Genomic DNA, 19,413 nt, shown 5'->3' on the forward strand with positions numbered 1-19,413 from the left:
AAAATTTACTTTAAACTATTTAATATAATATTCATTACTGCTTGTATTAAAATCTTGTTGAATCAACAAATCCATTCAATTTTAAGAAATGTCATGCAAGAGTCTATATTATGTGCATTGGAACTTTATTGTGTGAGTCTGAAAATAATTTGTAGCTTGTTTTTAATGAAGAAGTCTTCGAAAACTTTATTTTAAAAACAATTTTTTCAAAATTAGATATCCGAGATAAAAATTGGTTGATATTATTTGCAAAGTAAGTATATATAATAAGATTTTGTCAAAGCGCTGATTTAGAATGTAAACCAATATGAGAAATAACTATTCAAGTATATTCCGCCAGATTGATAAAAATATTGATTAAGTAACGAACTGCTTTGAAAAGTTTTTTTCCGCACAACTTTTTCATTTCTGCAAATTAGTATTATTTTATTTAAAATTTACTTAAAAAATAACTGAAAAAAGGAAATATTGGTAGAATGCGACTCAAAATATTAGCAAATGCGAAGAGTTTTTCACCTCACTGTGTGCGGCCATTGCGCATGCGGCTCGAACAGCTGTTTCAGGATGCAATGGAGATTATATTTGCGAAGGTTGTAGCCGTTTGTGTACACATGTCATAAGAGTGTAAACAATATATTTAATCAGAGCGTCGTTTGAAACGAATTTCGAGTTTTTAACAAAATGGAGCTGGATGCGGTGCGTTTGGCTGCAGATTTCTATCGCAATATGCTCAATGCCGAGCTCTTTATAAACGAATGGGTGCAGGAGCGGTAAGATTTGGTCACAATTGTGATGGATTTGGTGGCAAATATTTTTCTCACTTGTTATTTTCTGGACTTGGTTGCAGTCTAAGCAGCGCAGAGCCTTTCTGGCGCCTCCTCAGCGTTTATATAGAGCCTGGAAATCTGATGAATCTTATCATACCAGTGGTTGGCATTTTTCGTCAAGAGATGCTCATACATTTGGTTTTTGTAGTCAGCCTGGTTAGTGCATTGAATTCCTTCGAAAAGTGGTGAGTTGGCTAACTTTGTTGTAAACTGCAATTCGATTAGTGTGAATTAAAATTGCAGGATCTATCCAGAGCTGCGCCCGCTTTGGTGGCTGCGCGAGCTCTATGCCAATGAGAAGGCCTACAAGCCCCAGGTGGCTTTGCAGGCCCACGAGCTCAGCTGCGAAACAAGTGGCGGCATGCCCTGCACCCACTCCATGTCCTTTACGGTCTTCATGCTCATCCTGATCTCCTATCTGTTCGTCTATTGCCATCAGCGCTTCAAGTGCTGGAGGCCCAACACCTGGCGCATCATCGCCTATAGCGTTATAACTGGTTGTGTCTGCTGTGTCTGGCTAAGTCGTCTGTATTTTGCCACCGAGTTCCTGCATCAATGTGTCCTGGGCAGTTATTTTGGAGTGCGGGCCATGAACAGCTTCGAGAAGCACACGGACTATTTATATTCACGTCCGCGTGCCTGGTCCGTGCTCGTGATCGTCCTTCTCGGCTGTGTCGCCATTGCCGTATACTTTGTCAAGCTGCATTTGGGCGTCGATCCGCATTGGTCCGTCAGACAGGTAAGACATACCTGACATACTAGAGTTGGAAGTTGTAAGAAGAAGCGTCTCATTTCGATTGTATATATTTTTTTTAAAATTTCAACTCCGACTTTAAAAATAATTGTATAATTGTATTTTAATTTGTTCGGGAATAGTTTTTTTTGGAAGTCCTTTTTTTTATAAAATTTTTGTTTGTTTATTTCTACTTGTCATTATTATGAACTATTTTTTTAAATAACTATAAACATACAAATAGAAATGCTTACCAGTGTCCGTTCATATTTCCATTTCCATTTGTTTGAAATTATTTTTTTTTTGAAAGTCGGTTTTTTTTTTTGTTGAAATTTTTGTATATTTCAACTTTCAATTATTGTATATATATAAATATATCTTTAAATATATATTTATATTTATTATATATTTTATATATATATTTTTTTTTCTTAAAATTTTTGTATATTTCAACTTCTAAAAAAGTATTTATTGCTCACCCATGTCCGATCATATTTCCATTTGTCTGTCCGCATAAACTTTTAAAACTTAGTAGTTATAGACAACAAACTGGCCCATCTAGACTAGAGAATACACTATTTTATTTGGCATAGGAGTATCCATTATTTTATTTGGCATCTGTATCTTATAGTTGCCTGAGTAATTGTATTATCCGAATCCATCAATTCTTTAAAATAGCACCAGTAACTATAGAGGCTTTTGCAATTACTTCCTTTTCGAAAATTCTTGTCTTGCAGGCCTTTAAATGGTGCCCCGAACCTACCTATATGCGTCACGAGGCTAGTCCCATTTTCATGTTAGTACGCGACTTGGGAAATTTAATGGGCGTGGCCTTGGCCTCACCTTTGGCCAACATGTAAGCAAATTAACGTTCTTTAAAAATTGATAACGAACCTATCATCACCTTTTCTTGTTCTATTTTTGTTTGACAGAAAAGAAAGCAATACCCGCTTCTGGCGACGCTTCTCTATGATTACTCTGCTGGAGCTGCTCAACTTTGGGATTCGTCTTGCCACACCCAAGCAGCATGGTCGCTTCGCATTTCTCGCCTTTGAATTTATAAGAAACTCTATACATTCCTTTGCGCTAGTTAAGCTTATCAAATAAATAAACGATTGCATTTTTATACTGCAGTGTAGGAAAAGGTACTCCAAAATTCTGTAATCCCAAATGGTCTTAACCCTTACGTAAGTTCTCTGGCACAACCGAGTCGAATTCGTTATTAGATATTTAGGTCGTTTCTATAGGCTTTATATTTTTATAGTTTTATTTAGTTGAAGTTCTCTAATGTATTGATTTTTTATTTTATTTCATTTAAGCTTTATTCTTTATTTAAGATCTGTCCTAAACAGGACAATTATTAAATTATATGACAGCTTTGTTTGCTTAAAAGCACGACGACTATGAAGCCCAAATAACAGCTACATTATAGACTCTATAAGTCTAGATATCTGAGCAGTTGTCAAAAATAAACGATAGTCGCAATTAGATATTAGATATTTAGGTAACTTCTATAGGCTTTATATTTTTATAGTTTTATTTTAGTTGAAGTTCTCTAATGTATTGATTTTTTATTTAATTTTTTTTAAAATCATTTTCTTTATTTAAGGTCTGTCCTAAGGAGGACAATTATTAAATTATATGGCATTGGATATGTATTGATCGACAGCTTTGATTATAGACTCTATAAGTCTAGATATCTGAGCAATTGTCAAAAATAAACGACAGTATTTGATATAATTTTTGTCACAAAGTTTTTATATTTGAATTTTTGTTGTTTTCATTTATCTCATCACTTGTCTTAATACAAAAAACACTACGCAGTTATGTTTATAAATAATTAGCTTAATGCATTTAAATTAGCTTTCCTATACGTGTAGATGGTAAGTAGTAAGTATTGTGATTATTGGCTAACTACGATTAATTGCCATATGCTAATGCTTCAAGCGCTTAAGTACATCGACTTAAACTAAGGCTAAACGAACCTAATTGCAACTACAACTAATGGCAGCGTATATTAAACAAAATATTATTAACTAATAATTACCATAAAGACGAAAATACGAGTTCAATTACATACATACATAACGCTAATGTGAATGCCAATGCAATGCAATGTGTTTGTGTTTGTGTTTTTGTTTTCTTTTAAATTAATTGAAGGAGAGACGAAAGATGTGGAACTGATTTGAACTCTATCTACTGCTATGCCTAATTTGTTCGATATGTGCTCATGTATGTGTGTGTTTGTGTGTAGGTGTGTTCATGTGTGTTCATGTGTGTGTTTTTATAAATAGCACTATATAATAGAGTTGTAGCCTGGCGTAGTTTTATCTGCAACCACACGACTCCACGACCATGTTTGGCAATGTTTTCAGGGTTGCCGAATTGTTTGAGTCCAACACAACCAACTGGAGGGAGGAATACTGTTTGGCAGTACAGCAGGGAACTAGTTCCAGGGGCTTCCGCGTCCCACTTGCCGATAAAATTTTCTGTGTTAATGAAAACGCAATATTTAAGTCAAGCCGTTGAAATAATATTTTTTATTCTAGTCTACTTACCAGCAGGGAACTGTGATGTGAGGCTGCTTGCGTCACGCTTGCCACAGAGCTGCAGGAACCGCGACAGAAGTAGGCATCATAGCCAGCTGGCTGGAGTATCCAGTTACTCCAACCAATGTCCGCAAAGGAGATATACAGTTTCTCCCGACAGCACTCCGTCACACCATCGGCACAGTTAATGCTGCGCTTCTGACGCGATTTCGTGCGCCGATTTTGCGTATCAATCATTATGAATGGCCTGTAGTCCTTATCGACCGATATTATCTCCTCCATGGATTCAATATCGCAGGACTCGCAGGTAATTTGCACGATGTGACTTAAATCGTGATTGCCAAACCAACGTTTGATGGGCCACTCAATATCTATTTTCATCCATTCATCTGTAATTCAATGAAGAAAAATAATTCACATTAGAAACTTTAGTAAAACAGGCGTTCTCTTACTTAAACAGGATACCTCTAACCATTTAGCAGCCTATTGTAACTCGGCTTTGGCTCGAGCTATGCTTCCTCTTTCTTTTGCCCTTCACTTAGCACTGTATTTGTAGGTTATTTACACCAGCTTGGTTCCATTCATATCAACAACAGCCCGACGTAACTCAGCCACCACAATACGTAGAGCTATTTTCACAACTGCTGCCTTGAGCCCAGAGTTCAGCTCTTGCACCCACGAAAAAAATTTGACAAAACAAGTTATTCACCCACAATAGCCCGTATGCCTGTGCTATCACGTATACGCCCAATGATCTCTTCATTCGAAAACACAAACAGTTGTCAACGACACACACACACACACACACACTCACACAAACATACAGCATCCATAAAGAATTATCGGTCAGCTATATTATTTAGTATAATTCCTATATAATATAGAGCATGATATGAAATATAAACATGAAGGCAGCAGCCGCAGCACAGCAGAGCTACTTTGTCACTGATTTTGATTTCTTTTCTAAGGTTGTTGGGGGTCAGTTGGCAAATAAAAAGTAAAACGAAATAAAACGCAATGCTGAACAAAGGTCTAAACGTGCCGTAGACATACGCCCGCACACACACATTCATGCTTAAATATTATTCATATAATAACTTATTATTATCAGCTTACCTTGCACATCCACCGTCTGTATGGCTATGGTCTTGGCCAATGGCAAATATTTGTTGTCCAACTGCTGCTCCACCTCCGAGACCACAATGGTTTGCTGCGGCATCGAGAGCGTCTCATTTTGTTGCTTGGTGGCATTCCGTTTGTTCTTGAACAGCCACAGGACAGCGGTGCTTACATCGAAGCCATCCGCATCGGCATCATCGATCTTGAAGGAGAAGCACATGGAAGGATGCGCGTTCAAGCGATTGCACTCGTGGTGTTCTGTCAACAATTGGAAACGTAAGTTTATTAATTTATTAATTTTTAAAGCTTATTTTTTAATATCTAATCTAACGAACGTATAATGTGGATTGTTCTAGTTCGAACGGTTCTGTATTCTATTATTTTTTTAAGATAAGTAAATCCCTACTGTATTGTCTCAAGTACTGAACAAAGAATGCCTAAAAATTTGCATATATCTTGACATTTTTGTTTAAGATTTATATAATGTTGAAAAGCTTCCTGTGGGACCATCTTAAAAAAAATTTAGAATCATTTAAACAAAAAGAAAATAAAATAAATAAATAAATAACAATTAAATTTGTTCTATTTTGAATAAAATAAACTTAGAATCGAAAAAACAATTTAAAATATTCGAATATCTTGCAACTAAAAATTTGTAGATTAAAAATAAATAAATATAATCAAAATTTGATAATTTCTTGCAACTAAAAATTCGTAGAATAAAAATAAATAAATAAAATAAAAATTTCCTAATATCTTGCAACTAAATAGTAGTAGATGGTAAATAAAAATAAAATAAAAATAAATAAATAAAATAAAAATATCTTGCAATTAAATAGTCGTAGAATAAATATAATGAAATTAAGAAATGTACCCAATATCATACAACTAAATAGTCGTAGAATAAATATGAATAAAATAAAAATAAATAAATAAAATAAAAATATCGTATTACCAAATAGTCGTAGAATAAATATAAATAAAATAAAAAATGTTCCCAATTTCTTGCAACTAAATAGTCGTAGAATAAATATAAATAAAATTTAATTAACTAGTCGAAGGATAGATATAGATATTTATAATAACTTACCACGCTTGAGAAAGATAAACTTCTTGTTGGTCTTGGCGTAATAATCATCCAGATCCTTGCTCTTGACCCCCTCGTCCGCACGTGTGAGTGTAACGCCCTCGAAAATGGGCTTTGGCAGCTCCACTGCCGATACGTTGGGACTCTCCTTGAGGCGTAACTTTTCCAGAATTTGTTGTTTCACGAATTCGATGCGTAGACGCGTCAATTCCTCCTCCGTAATATGCTCGACCTGGCGATTGCTCTCACACTTTGGACAGCCGCCAGTGGTCTTATTGGTACTATTTGTCATACTATTAGGTATTGTGGCATTCAGAATTGGCAGCGGGCTGGGCTCCTCAGATACCTCAGATACCTCAGCGGCTTCAGGCTCTGCTGGTGGCAGCTCTGCATCGAAACTGCTTTGCATCAGTTGATTTTTGACATAAGCTAGTTCGTCTAGTTCGTCGACCGAAGCCTCTGATTTCTGTTGCGTATCCGTTTCCGGTGCATCGTTGACCATGACGGAATAGTCCTGCTCAGCGCTCGACAGCCTCTGATTCATTGTGTCCTCCTGCTCGTCGTCGTAGTAGACATCACTCAAGTGCTGCCAGAGGCGCGGAACGGACTTGAGTTCCTCAAAGACGGGACGCCTGCTGCTGCCGCTACGATGGTAGCTGCGTTGTTGCTGCAACTCGTGCTCGCGCTGGTGCCTCAAATGTCGACGCAGACGGGCATAGTAGCGACTCAGTTGAATGGCAGCTGCATCCTCCTCCTCATTGGGATCGGGCGCCATGTGCTTGGGCTGGCGGGTGCGCTGATGCTTGGTGTGGTGCTGCTGTTGTGGAGGCGTCTGCAGTTTCGAGGCATGATGATGCGCCCGCTGCAGTTGCTGATATTGCTGATGCTGGCGCATCAAATGGACGCCTACTCCCTCGGAGTCCTCGCGGGCACTGGGATGCGAACGGGCGTGCAGACGATTATAGATATTATCATTCTCCAGGGCCAAGCAGAGCAGCAGCATGAATGTCATAAAATATTGAGCCATTTTTGAATTGGAATTTTTTCTTTAAAGAAACCGAGCTTTCTTTATTTAAATTGTTGTATGTATTTTTTGTTTGTTTTTGTATTGCGGCACTTAATTTAGCTTAGAGCTACACTTTTTTGCTGCTACTAGTTGGTTGGCTTTTATTATATTGTTGACTGCACGAATTGCTATCTATTTGGTAGCATTAAAACCTCAATGTTCGTAGTTCTTTGGCTTACAAAATTCATAGATTTGCAAATGGGGTCACTTGTGTTCTTTGCCGTGTTGTCTCTTTGGCTTAGCACTTTGGAAAGCCCTAATTTTTTTTATGGGCTTTAAATTTAATTTCGTTCACTTATTTGCTTGATGGGCTGTGCATAGCGCCCAGTTATATCTCTCAATAGATTGCTCCAAATGTGGGTAAGCTGCAAGAAAAAAATTAAAAGTCAATATTAGTGATGAAATATTCATATTATTAAATATTATTAACTAAATATTAAAAATATTAAACGTATACGTATGCTACATTATTTTCTCTTTAATTTTGTATTTTAACTTAAATGTTGTGTAAAAACTTGAGCGAAATTAACATTTTAATGTTGCAACGATTGTATAATAGATTTATACAGATTGAGCTTTTCAGCCAGGACTCTTTGAAGGACTTTGCCGAACTTCCACGATGAATTGAACTTTTAATTTCACAGTTCAATGTCCCCATAACGTAAAACCCCAAAATGTGATGCGCTCAAATTTGATTTTCCCCATTTTTGTGCAAGGTTTCATTCCAGCAAGTCGTGTTAAATCGAGCAAAAAATTGCATCATTTTTTTGCATTTCATTACACTTGGCTTGCACGTCAAAGTGCATTGAGCGCCTAATCAAAACTTAATTGCAAATCATTGCAATTCATTGAAAAAAGTCAGCATTTATCAATTTTGCAAACGAAAATGGCGCTCATCATGCTAGGACGAAAACAAAAACTAAAAACGAAAAACGAAAAACTTAACACCGAAGGGTGAACGTGGCGGCTAAATATATTACGTATACGCAGTGTACGGCGTGCTACTCATTGTATATTATAAATTAAATTGCAATTAATCGTAGGCATAGATCGAAAGACCACACGTACCGGTCACACTTAAAAATTTGTAAGCTCGCAATTACGAATTGGTTCCGTTAATGATGATCTTGGGGCGGCACGGCAAGTGAACCCGGACACAATACACACGTACATAGACAGGAACACGAACACACAAATACATGTATAAATAGAAGCGAAGCGGCGAATCTTTTTTTTGTTTCGTAGAGAGCGATATTTTGTGTTTATTGACGACGACGTGCGACAGCGCAAACGAGTTGTGAATGAATGAAGCCGTTGACGTTTTAGTAGAACAATTTATTAAGTGCTGACGACGACGACGACGACGACGACAACCACGACGTTGATGTTTGATCGACAGCGCCGAATTGCACAGAGAGAGAGGGAGAGAGCAAGAGCGTAAGGCCATCAGAGAGAGTGCATGTGCCAGCGCAAGTAACCGAAATAGTTGATTGACAGAGAGCACGCGCACCCGAAGTGTCGGCACACGAACCTCGCTGCATTGAGCGCGAATGCATATTTTCCCACAGCTGCATCGTCGAATGGGGCGCCAGCGGCTTCGGCTATCATTACATGTCTGCAGAATATTGAAAGACAATGCAAATTGTCGCACTCATTGCATCAGCTTAAGAGCCGAGGCAACTGCCAACTGCCAACGGCGCACAACAGCGATAAAAAAAAACACTATAAGAATTATATAAATAAAAGGGAAAACTAAATGGGTCTGCGCTAAGCAACAACTTTGGCTAAGCACGCACAATATTGGCCGAAAAAAAGGTTAAATTTCTGCATTTTTGCAACTCATTAGCACGTAATTCTGAACTATCTGATATTTGGTTATACATACATATTATTTGTAAAACAAACCTTCAGAACTTGTAAGCATAAAGCTAGCTTTTTAATAAATAAATATAGCTAGAATATTTCATATGCTTGTGTTATTTCTTACTTCTGAGCAAACTTGCTACCTAATTATTAGTTTCTAATTAACGATTTAGTTTAGTATTTAATATAAGTTCTGTATTGTTTTGATTTTGTCTTTTTCTCAAATCGACATCTCTGTTTGTCTATAAAATAAAAAAAAGTAAATAAATTAAGAAATAATCCTTCTTGCATGAAGGACTAAATCTGTCAAGGCTGCTTTTATTGTACGCTGCAACAAAAAAGCATCGAGAAAATTAATTAAATTAAATTCTTTTTTGAGATCTGCAATTAAAATTTTGAAAACAAAAATATTTTTAGAGCTGAAACAACCGCAGTTATTTTTGATAAATTTGAGCACCCTGAAAGGTTTCAGTAATGACCAAGAAAAAAAGAAAAAAAATATATAAAAGCTGAAATGTTTATAATAAAATAATGTTGTAAAACAATTAGTAAATGATTAGATAAGATGTAAAAACAATAGCTACAATATAAACTATAAAACGTGTAATATATTTTCAACCAAAAAATATCAATTGAATATACATTGCGATACCAAATAACAATTTCTTAATATTACTTGAAGGGTTCTGCTTAATCACAGCATGGCTATATGATTCTGTTTTCTTTTTTTTTCGAAATGCGAAAATTATATAAGGCTGCCTTTTAATATTTCGAGCTTGTGTCATAGTGTCGGCAATGAATTGCTTGGTTCATGGGAGGTATTGGCTTAACCATTTTCACACCCCTCTTGCACTTATCAAAGATGTTTTATTCTTTTGAATTGCACGCCTCCTTTGTGCCTCTTCATTCATACTAATTACTGGAAAAACCTTATCAGCCTCTAGAGCTCTATGATGATCTGCTGATCTGGCGATGTGATTAAGAGTCAAGTCAATTAAAAAGTAGTGTGTTCACAAGAACACGTTGCTGATAAGCCATATTCTATTCCACACACTTGTACCAGTTTATATGTATGTATGTATATACTATATATGTATATACGACTGTATGTATGTCACATATTTTCGTGTTGAAATCAAAATTGCTTTAAATCATCACTTAAAGGCGTTCATTATGTGATTTATGGCCCCGTGTGCTCAGCTTTTAATCACTTTGCACCAAGCTTTTAATCGTGTTTATGCTGCTGATTAATGTTATTCATGAATACATAAATACGTGCCTGCCTGCGTGTGCTGCGTGTACTATATACCCGTACTACATATATAGTATAAGAATTGGAAATTGTTGAGGAAGTGCATGCTTTTGATTACCAAATAAGTGCAAAGCAGCTTGAATATCTGATTTCTAAAGTGGAATTAAATCGATTGGGAATTTCAAGTGCGGCCTCCTTAAGCGCTGCATGCATTTCAATCATTCTTACATCAGATATTATGAAAACATAAGATAAGGTTAATAAATAAATAAAAAAAATAATATTACAGAGTGCTGAAATTTTTATTTATAGCTCCCAAGTTAAATTTCTGTCTTGAGCAAATATTTGACCATAACAAAAAACTGAACGATTTCATAAACTTAAATTGATGTTTTAAATTAAGCTAAAACGAAAATAATATGATTTACAACTTACGAAACGGACTACAAACATATAAAAAAAGTATAAAAATATGAAGACTATAGCATTAGGCTCTGTTCAAAATAAACACCTTATAGCTTTCGGAGAAAGCAGCAGAATATATGTAATCAGAAGTTACGGAAGAAGCTGAGTGAACCAAAGAAGAGATTATTACACAAATTATAGTGAATGTAAATTTTGAATATTATGTGTCAAATAAATGCTTAAATAAAAATTGAGTTATAAAACAATATAATATGCTGTTTTGAAAAGTATTGGTATTTTTAAAGAATAATACAAAATAAAACTCTGAACATATCAATAAAACTAAATAATGACTATAGTTTTCACAAAAAAAGTGTGAAAGTGAAACCGAGGTAGTGTTGATACAAATGAACGAAGGTGATCTCAACTGATATTGAGGCATTATTAGTATATTTTCAATATATTTTGTTGCGCCATACGTCATCGAAATATATTTTTCAAAACTGAATCAGCGCAAAGTCTAATTTTCAATGCATACTATGAACATTTCATCAAATGTAAGAAAAATTAAGACGGTGGGAGGGAAGGAAAGAGTGAATAACACCCATACAAGTACATAGTGTTGAAGGAGAGAATGTCGTCTCTCTTCTTTATTTGATGGTATGTTAGAGACCAACTCCTCCCTTCTCTCTTGCAGCTCGCTGGCTTGCATTAATATTCGAGAGAGTATTTACAGTTAGAATAGTAAGCGAGCGGGCGTGAGAGTGCTGTAATGACACAGAGAGGCCGCTGGGTTGCAGCAATATGCATTTCAAGATTAGTTTCTTTCTTTCTACTTTTGTCCTTGTGCTAGCATAGGTCACACTGTTATGTACTGTTATGCACAATCCCAGGGGGAACTGCGCAGATTAGAGCATTAGAAATGACGTCTATTACGGCACTTAACGTTATTGGCAACACGTGACTGCTATAAGGCACATATTAGACGTAATTGCTTGTGACTTTTGCGCTGTATGCAAAAGTGATGCGATCAAGTGACCGAGTTATCAAAACGAAATCAAATATGTAGTAGGAAAAAAAAAGCTGCCAATCAGCGCAGCACAGCGAATCAGAATGTGTGCCTATTACAAAAATTACACACACACACACATACACACATGCAATAAATATGTACGCCACACGACTGCAGGAGAAGGTTAAATACGCTGAAGTGGAGCAAATCGATCGTCCAGTCGCGTCACCCCGAAAAGCAGAGGCACACTCGTAGTAGGCCCACTACGACCCGGTTCCGTTCCCATTCCATTAGTGGGCTACGTCATCAAGCACGCATGCGGCGCGTGATGCTGGAATGGCTTAGTTGTTGTTTCCAAGTGGAGAGAGAGACAGAGGCCGATCTTAAAAGAATTGATTGAGTGAGTTGGTTGGGTTGGGTTGCTGCTTGGGCCTAAGTGGCCATTGGGGTGCAAAGTACACGTCCATCCACTGATGATTGCAAGTTGTATGCGACAGACACACATCTGTGGGGGTTTTCCATGTGCGTGGAGGAGACCGTTGGTTTCCAGTTCTATCTGCTTGAGTGTGTGGCTGCTTGCACCATTTAATTGCATTACATATTTGTTTTGATTAACATGTTTCCTACATTCATTTAATCGTTTTATTGAACTGTTGGCAACATTTCACTTGAACTTTTTCAATTCCAGTCCAAATTTTGAGAAATCTCCGCTAACCAATAAGACAAATGTGCGCTGATCAGCGTTTTGGCGCATGACAGAAAATGAAAAAAAAAATAAGAATTACTTTGCTTTTGTTTTTCTGCAGGTTTATTGCTCTGCCTGGTGCGTACTTTGGAATCACAACAGATTATACAAGAAATACAAATACAACAAACAAAAATCCAAAAAAAAAAAATAATAATAATTAATAAAATTTTGTTTCTTAATTTCTGCCACACGACAAAAAGTTGAAAATTATTTCATGGGAATTTCTAAATACTAGGATTGCTGCAGCGCGATGCTAATTCCACATGATTTATCTATTAGTGTCGTGAGCCAAAAACAAAAAAAGATCAATGCGTTGTTGGTCTATTTTTTCGACTTAGTATTTATTTTATAAATTATTTTTGCACACATTTAATTAGTGAGGTTAGGTTCTGCAGAGCAACGTGGCACAATAAGCATGTCCGCTGTTGCTAAACAATTTCATCACGTTATTATAGTATACATATATAAAAATTTAGACTATTTTTAAACTATGCACGTTTATTGTGTCCTGCAGGCAGTCGTATAAATTGCTTGTAATTTATTGTTTTAAGTATTTGAATTATTAACAGAGATACTTGTGATCTTTGTTAATCATTTAGTAGTCTCTACTGGCATATCAAGCTTTAGTTTGCATATAATTTGTAATATTATTAGCTGAAATGTAACTCTTACTTCTATAGTGAATACAACTTGTTGGACTCTACTTTTAGATATTTACTCAGAAAATAATGTACAACAATTCTGGCTAACACCTTCGACTGTTTTGCGTAATGCTAATTAAATTAAATCCCATAGTTTCTGATAAGGCACTAAACATTTAGTTTGTGTTTAGTCAAAAGTTTAGATAAAAACGCTCTAATAATTAGCATTAATATGCGTTGGAAAATATTTGCACAATTATATAATGGCTGCTTACCTGCTTCAAGTATCCTTTGGCGAAACAGCTTATATTTCAAATAAAAAGTAATCTTTGTTTTTATATTTCTGCGGCATAAAGTCCTTATTATTTATTTCAATTATTTGTGCAATTTATTCATTGTCACAAATCAATCACAGCTTGAACTTTTGCACACCCGATGACAAGACTTTTTGTCAGGTAAACAAACTTGTTTTTGTAAAAGCATTTGTATGAAAGTATTTGTTTATATTTATTATTATTATTATTATTTTTTTTGTATATATTTTTATATTGTTTTCAAACAAAAATTGTGGGCACACTTTTCAACTTTTGACACTTGCAAGTAATTACTTATTTTTCCTTGGAAATTAGTTCATATATATATATATATATTTCTCCATTAGGTATTCCGCCGCCTTAAGTCCAAACAGTCAGAACATCTGCGTGTGAATAATTCATCGATGGACAGCCACCAACCGCAAAGGCTACCCTGGCCAGCCGAGTCTACGCGGCAGACAACGAGTTCCACTTTCAGAAAAACACACACATATTAACCCATTATGGACCGTACTTGCATGCTCAACAATAATTATGAGAAACTCTTGACTTATATTTATATTAAGTATATATAGTAATAAATCATCCACTATTTTGGTATTTGGTGTTTTTAAATAATCATCTTCTTACATACATTGCTAATTACTCTTAAAAATTAGACAAAAAGGTTCAAATAGTAGTTTTTTCTACGCTTTGCTTTTTCTTAAATAGGAAGTAGCCTAACGCTTACATAAATAATATAGTATAGTATTCTCAAATAGTAGTTTCTTCGACGCTTTGATTTTTTCTTTAATAGAAAGTAGCTTATCTCTAATATAAATAATATAATATTTATTTTATCATTCTATTATTTGTTCACAGAAAACGGTAATAACAAGGATATAGTATAATAAGCGCTGTGGGTATATTAGAATATTTTCACAATTAAAAGTATGTCAAAAAATATAAATACCCATAATGGGTTAAAGTTAATACAACCATCAAATCCGAGCGCACGAACTTGACTTGAATGTGTGTTTTGGTATTGTTTGATAACAGCGCCAATTCAAATACTCCATCAACATTGTTGTTTTCACTGCGTATAGAGTACAATAAAGTGATGCGCAATTTTCATAGATTTCTTATTTAATTTACTAAATGACAAAGCTTTTGATTATCACAAAATCAAGAGGAACTAATTCAACAGGGTTAGTGCGCAAAGAGAGCGTTAAAGATTATAGTTTAAAAGAAAAATATAGTGGTAAAGAGAGAAAAGCAAGAGAGGGAGAGAGAGAGAGAGAGAGATTTAGTTTTAGCGTGATAAGCTTTCGCTGACTTTCATTTTAAGGTTTCGCAAGCGGATCGCGCTCGTGAAGCTACGAAGTGCATACGAAGTAGCTACGAAGCTACTTCGTGTAGCAGCGCAAACGATTGCAAACGAAACGAGTCGCTATCACTCCTGAGTCGAAACGACACCCACGCCGAACATGTCAAACACATCGATTACTTCCAACTTGTTTCAAACTTGTTCGAATCTCAATTCATTTGGATCTACTTGCTGCCCGCTGTCGCTGTCAAACAAAACGTGAGTGAGCAACCAGCCCCAGCCTCAGCCTCAGCCCCAGCCCCAAGCAGCATTCGTCGCCGTCGCGGTCGTCGCAGTCGTCATCGTCATCGTCATCGGCTTGTGCCGCATCGTTGGCGTCGACAACACTTTTTGTTGTTGTATCTGAGTCGTAGGTCCAATGTCCATTGTTCGTTGTTCGTTGTCCACGACATCGGCGCAAAGTGGAAGTGTCTATCACATTATTTAATTGCTCCAATTGGTATATTGTGTTCGATCTCGATCGATTTCTACCCTATGCGCCTATGATAGGTTGAAATTTCTTAATCGTTTTATTTGAAGTACCGCATGACGTCCACAAATATTAATATCTACGTTGCCGTTGACGCACTGTCTGGAGTATTGTTTAGTGTCGTTAGGACTAATTAACAGTTTCTTAAATAATATTCACAAATTATGGATAGATTTTAAAAACTTGTTGCTCTGACATTTCATCACGCTACCCAAGAACGAAATCATGCTCAGGCACGATTTGTGGCACATCACAAATTGATAAGCATTTCTGCCAAGCCCCTAGAAATTTGATTTCATTTTAATTTAATGTCACATAGATTTTGTGACTTGATAACCCTTTGAAACCCTCTGACAAGGTCTTCAATTTTGGAAAGTTTTGCAAAATATAAATAAAAAACAAATGAGTAGTACAAAAATTAGAAATTACTGTAAGCAGCTTATATTTAGACTCAACTATTTTTAATAAAATGCGAAAGAGACACTCGTATAGAGCAAATATTCTGGTATAGGCCTCATTAATGGGATCCCTTGTTGACAACCGGAAACTGCCCAGACACTCTTCAAATATTTTCGAATTGATAACCATTGATAACACCCACGACTTTCGATTTAATAAGCCAAGGGAAGGCACAGGCCATTGCAAAGCGAGCACAACATATTCATTAGCAATATGAAATGAACAAAAATGTTACATTTCATTAAATTTTTAACAGATAATATGCATACTATAATGGTAAAATGCAGCTTGAAATATAAAGATATCACTTAAATATAACTAATTATGTTATATAAGCATAAATCGAAAACAAGATCCTAGAACATCCCAATATATATTTAAGATATTCATTAATATTACAACTGCCACATGTTTTTTCTTGCCATTTCCCATTCCTTTCATTATAACTGAACACTACTGGTATTATACTGAATGCATATTTTTGATTTAAACGAATAATATACGATATTATTTCATTTCCCTTGAAAATATAAAATTATATAATAGTTTCTTTTTTCGTCAGAAGTCAGGGTCAACTGTACTTTAAGCTACCAGGGAATAAACAAATATATTCACATTTTAAAAATATCTGATTATCTTTAAGTATCACTCGAACGGGTAATTAACAGCACCAGCAATTATCAAAAACAAAATTAACGAGTGCGCGTATGCTTTAAATTACACTTTAATCTTGAGATTAAAAACCCAATAAAAATGATTAATGGAAAAGTTTCAAGTGAATTGGCGCATTTCCCAAGGCAGACAACAATAATTGGTTTAAAAAAATCACAATACAATCAATAAATTTTTAAAGTGAAGAACGCATACTCTACACTTTTATTAAAATTTATCGTCACTTCACAAATAACATTAAAAATTTATAATGGAGAAAAATAAAAGCTGCACATTAAAATACTGTTTATAACTAAAATATTCTTCTTCTAAAAAATCTTCAACTTTTGTAATTTTTTGGGCCCAAGCAAGGAATTAATAAAATGTTGTAAATAGATTGTACTTTCCAGCTGGCCTTCATCAGCTATATTGTAGCGTTGCAAACTGCCTGAAGAAAGAGAACAGTGCAATTTGTATAGAGTATATTGAAACAATTAACACATTCGTTTACGCCTTCTATCAAATACTCAGATCATGGCCAAGATGACACACGCGCCCGAACTGAAAACATGGCACAGCATAGTTCATAAAAAATACAATACATACAAAAATATAAATACATAACATATATAGTGGATGACCACACACGATCCATGTGACTAGGTGCTTCGTCATTCATCATGTGGACTTGGCGTGAATCCTGCAATCACAAAAGAGAAATGGGAACTAAAAATAAATCGGACAGCACACAAATTGTCCCAAATAATGTATATTTTAAGTGTAATATTTTCGGCAAGTGGAGATTATTTTTAAACCACTTGCTTGCCAGACGTTGGGGAGCATCAAAAATTTCCATAAATATAAATATGTTGTATGTGTGTATGAATAATTTGTCCGTGTGCGATGATATTGAAATTAGAAATTCGTGTCGGCAAAAAATCTTATCCGCACTCGACACTTGGACTTTGTAGCATCGATTGTTGCAGTCCGTAGCATCTAGACACCCGACAGACAGACTGGCTATAGCCGCCAGTTAAATTCATTTTCAAATTGAAATATATTTAGATTTTCTCGCTTTTTATTTTTATTTACACATTTGTGCGTTTCGCTTTCAATTCAAAGTCCACTTACAAGTCATGCGCCAGACATGTGGAGCAAACATTGAACGCAAGCTCGTATTGAACAAACAAAAAATGCAAAATGTGACTGCTTATACTTGTAGTAAGAATAAATGATTTGTATTACCAATAATGGCATAAGTTAATGAATCATCATTTTTGAGTGAAAAGATGATCGCCCAATTGATTACTAAATGGAGCATTTTTTAATCTTCCTTCAGTTGCAACTAATATAACTAAACTTAAATTCATTTACTCTAAATGAACAAATTACACAAAAGAACACGACCATGATAAAAAGAACAAATGGTTAATGAACTTTTTAAGATTGACGAGATAAGGAAAAGCATTCAGATGGTCTATCATGTAAAAAAAAGTGTTGCCGATTAAGCCGCATTGCTTTCTGTTTTTGAAAGGAGTTGTTGAAATTATGAAATCGACTCTCAAAAGTTGATTATTCTTTAACCGGATTTAAGGAATGAAAGGATTTAATGTCGAAACAAAGAAGAATGTAAAGTAGTTGTTAAGTATGCTGTAGAGATGATAACGATTATTCGATCAAACATGTGAATACGTTTAGGTTTAGGCGGCAATATAAACCCACATTAAGAATCAGCAGTAATTGGTTTATGAAGCAGCATCACAATTAAATTGTGAAGTGTTGTAGTAAAAAGTTTATTGAAATGCAAATTGAAAATTAAAACTTGGCAAAAGAAAATAACGTTCGTTTACCGATAAGGAAGATACACTTCAATCCCAGGATTAGGATCACCTTGAACTAATGAAGAAGATGAAAGAGGATGGAGACTTACAGGCGTGACCTAATACCGTTAAAATACCGTTATGTTTCACTAGCTCTTCGACTTATTTCAACTTTAATTATAACATCATATTATTTTTTATCTTTTTAATTTATATAATTTAATATAAAACATGTTATAGTAGTATTCTGTATCGACAGCACAATTATTTGATTTATTTAATAAAATTTAGTGAAACAAAAAATAATTGTGTAACAAAATTAAAAAAAAAAACAAGCAACTGATTTTTGTCACAAATCGATAGTTTTTTCAAACACAGCCACTATGCTAGAAAAAGCACTAGAAACTAACACCCTAACTGTAATGAATATTTGTTTGCAAATAAATTTAATTAATATAATAATTAAGAATTATTTACACCAATAATAGAGTATACTTGTTTACCTTGCAGTTGTTATTCTTAAAACTGCGATAAAATTGGCAAGCAACATTGCGTTTTGTTTAATTGTCTTGACATCTTTAATAAATTCTCAATTTGTGAACATTTTTACAAAATAGTTTATAATAATTAATGAAAAATTAATGTAAATATGGTTACAAAATAGTTTATAATAATAATTATTGAAAAATTTGTTTAAATTAAAACGAAATAGTTTATAATAAAATTTAATGAAAAATTAATGTAAAAATAGTTACAAAATAGTTTATAATAATACTTATTGAAAAATCTGTTAAAATTATATCATAAATGTTTTACAAAAAAAGCCATTGCTTTGAAGTCCTTTTCAAGTTTCTCCTTCAAATGTATGTATAAATAAAGTTCAAGTACAAGCGCTGAACTGATATAGTTTCTTCAATTTCTTCTGAATGCAAATTTGTGCGTCATAGAGAATCCACTGTACGTAGTTTATCATATATAGGGGCATATGCGCCCATTTCCAATAAAATCAATTCAATAAAGCCATTTGCTTGG

At 34.8% G+C, this 19,413-nt stretch overlaps 2 protein-coding genes across 3 annotated transcripts; one reads left to right on the forward strand and one right to left on the reverse strand.

Moving 5' to 3' along the window:
• The first annotated feature begins 662 nt into the window (after window positions 1-662).
• Window positions 663-2,667, forward strand: LOC115626595 (glucose-6-phosphatase). Its single transcript, XM_030521978.1, has 5 exons — window positions 663-770; window positions 848-1,012; window positions 1,071-1,566; window positions 2,298-2,416; window positions 2,493-2,667. The coding sequence occupies exons 1-5, from the start codon at window positions 682-684 to the stop codon at window positions 2,665-2,667; spliced, it is 1,044 nt and encodes a 347-aa protein (XP_030377838.1). The 5' UTR covers window positions 663-681.
• A 697-nt stretch (window positions 2,668-3,364) lies between these two features.
• On the reverse strand, window positions 3,365-13,679 carry LOC115626347 (inhibin beta A chain). 2 transcript variants are annotated; one of them, XM_030521697.1, is made up of 5 exons: window positions 13,578-13,679; window positions 6,319-7,746; window positions 5,226-5,486; window positions 4,119-4,498; window positions 3,365-4,049 (listed from the first exon to the last, which is right to left on the reverse strand). In XM_030521697.1, exons 2-5 carry the CDS (start codon window positions 7,340-7,342, stop codon window positions 3,888-3,890), a joined length of 1,827 nt encoding a protein of 608 aa, XP_030377557.1. In that variant the 5' UTR covers window positions 7,343-7,746; window positions 13,578-13,679; the 3' UTR covers window positions 3,365-3,887. The 2 variants fall into 2 exon arrangements, with proteins under 2 accessions (XP_030377557.1, XP_030377556.1); XM_030521696.1 differs by lacking the exon at window positions 13,578-13,679 and adding an exon at window positions 8,450-8,636.
• Between the last annotated feature and the right edge of the window lie 5,734 nt (window positions 13,680-19,413).

This window comes from Scaptodrosophila lebanonensis, unplaced genomic scaffold, assembly GCF_003285725.1.
Source record: "Scaptodrosophila lebanonensis strain 11010-0011.00,11010-0021.00 unplaced genomic scaffold, SlebRS2 tig00000085-arrow-pilon, whole genome shotgun sequence".
NCBI classification, from domain to species: domain Eukaryota; kingdom Metazoa; phylum Arthropoda; class Insecta; order Diptera; family Drosophilidae; genus Scaptodrosophila; species Scaptodrosophila lebanonensis.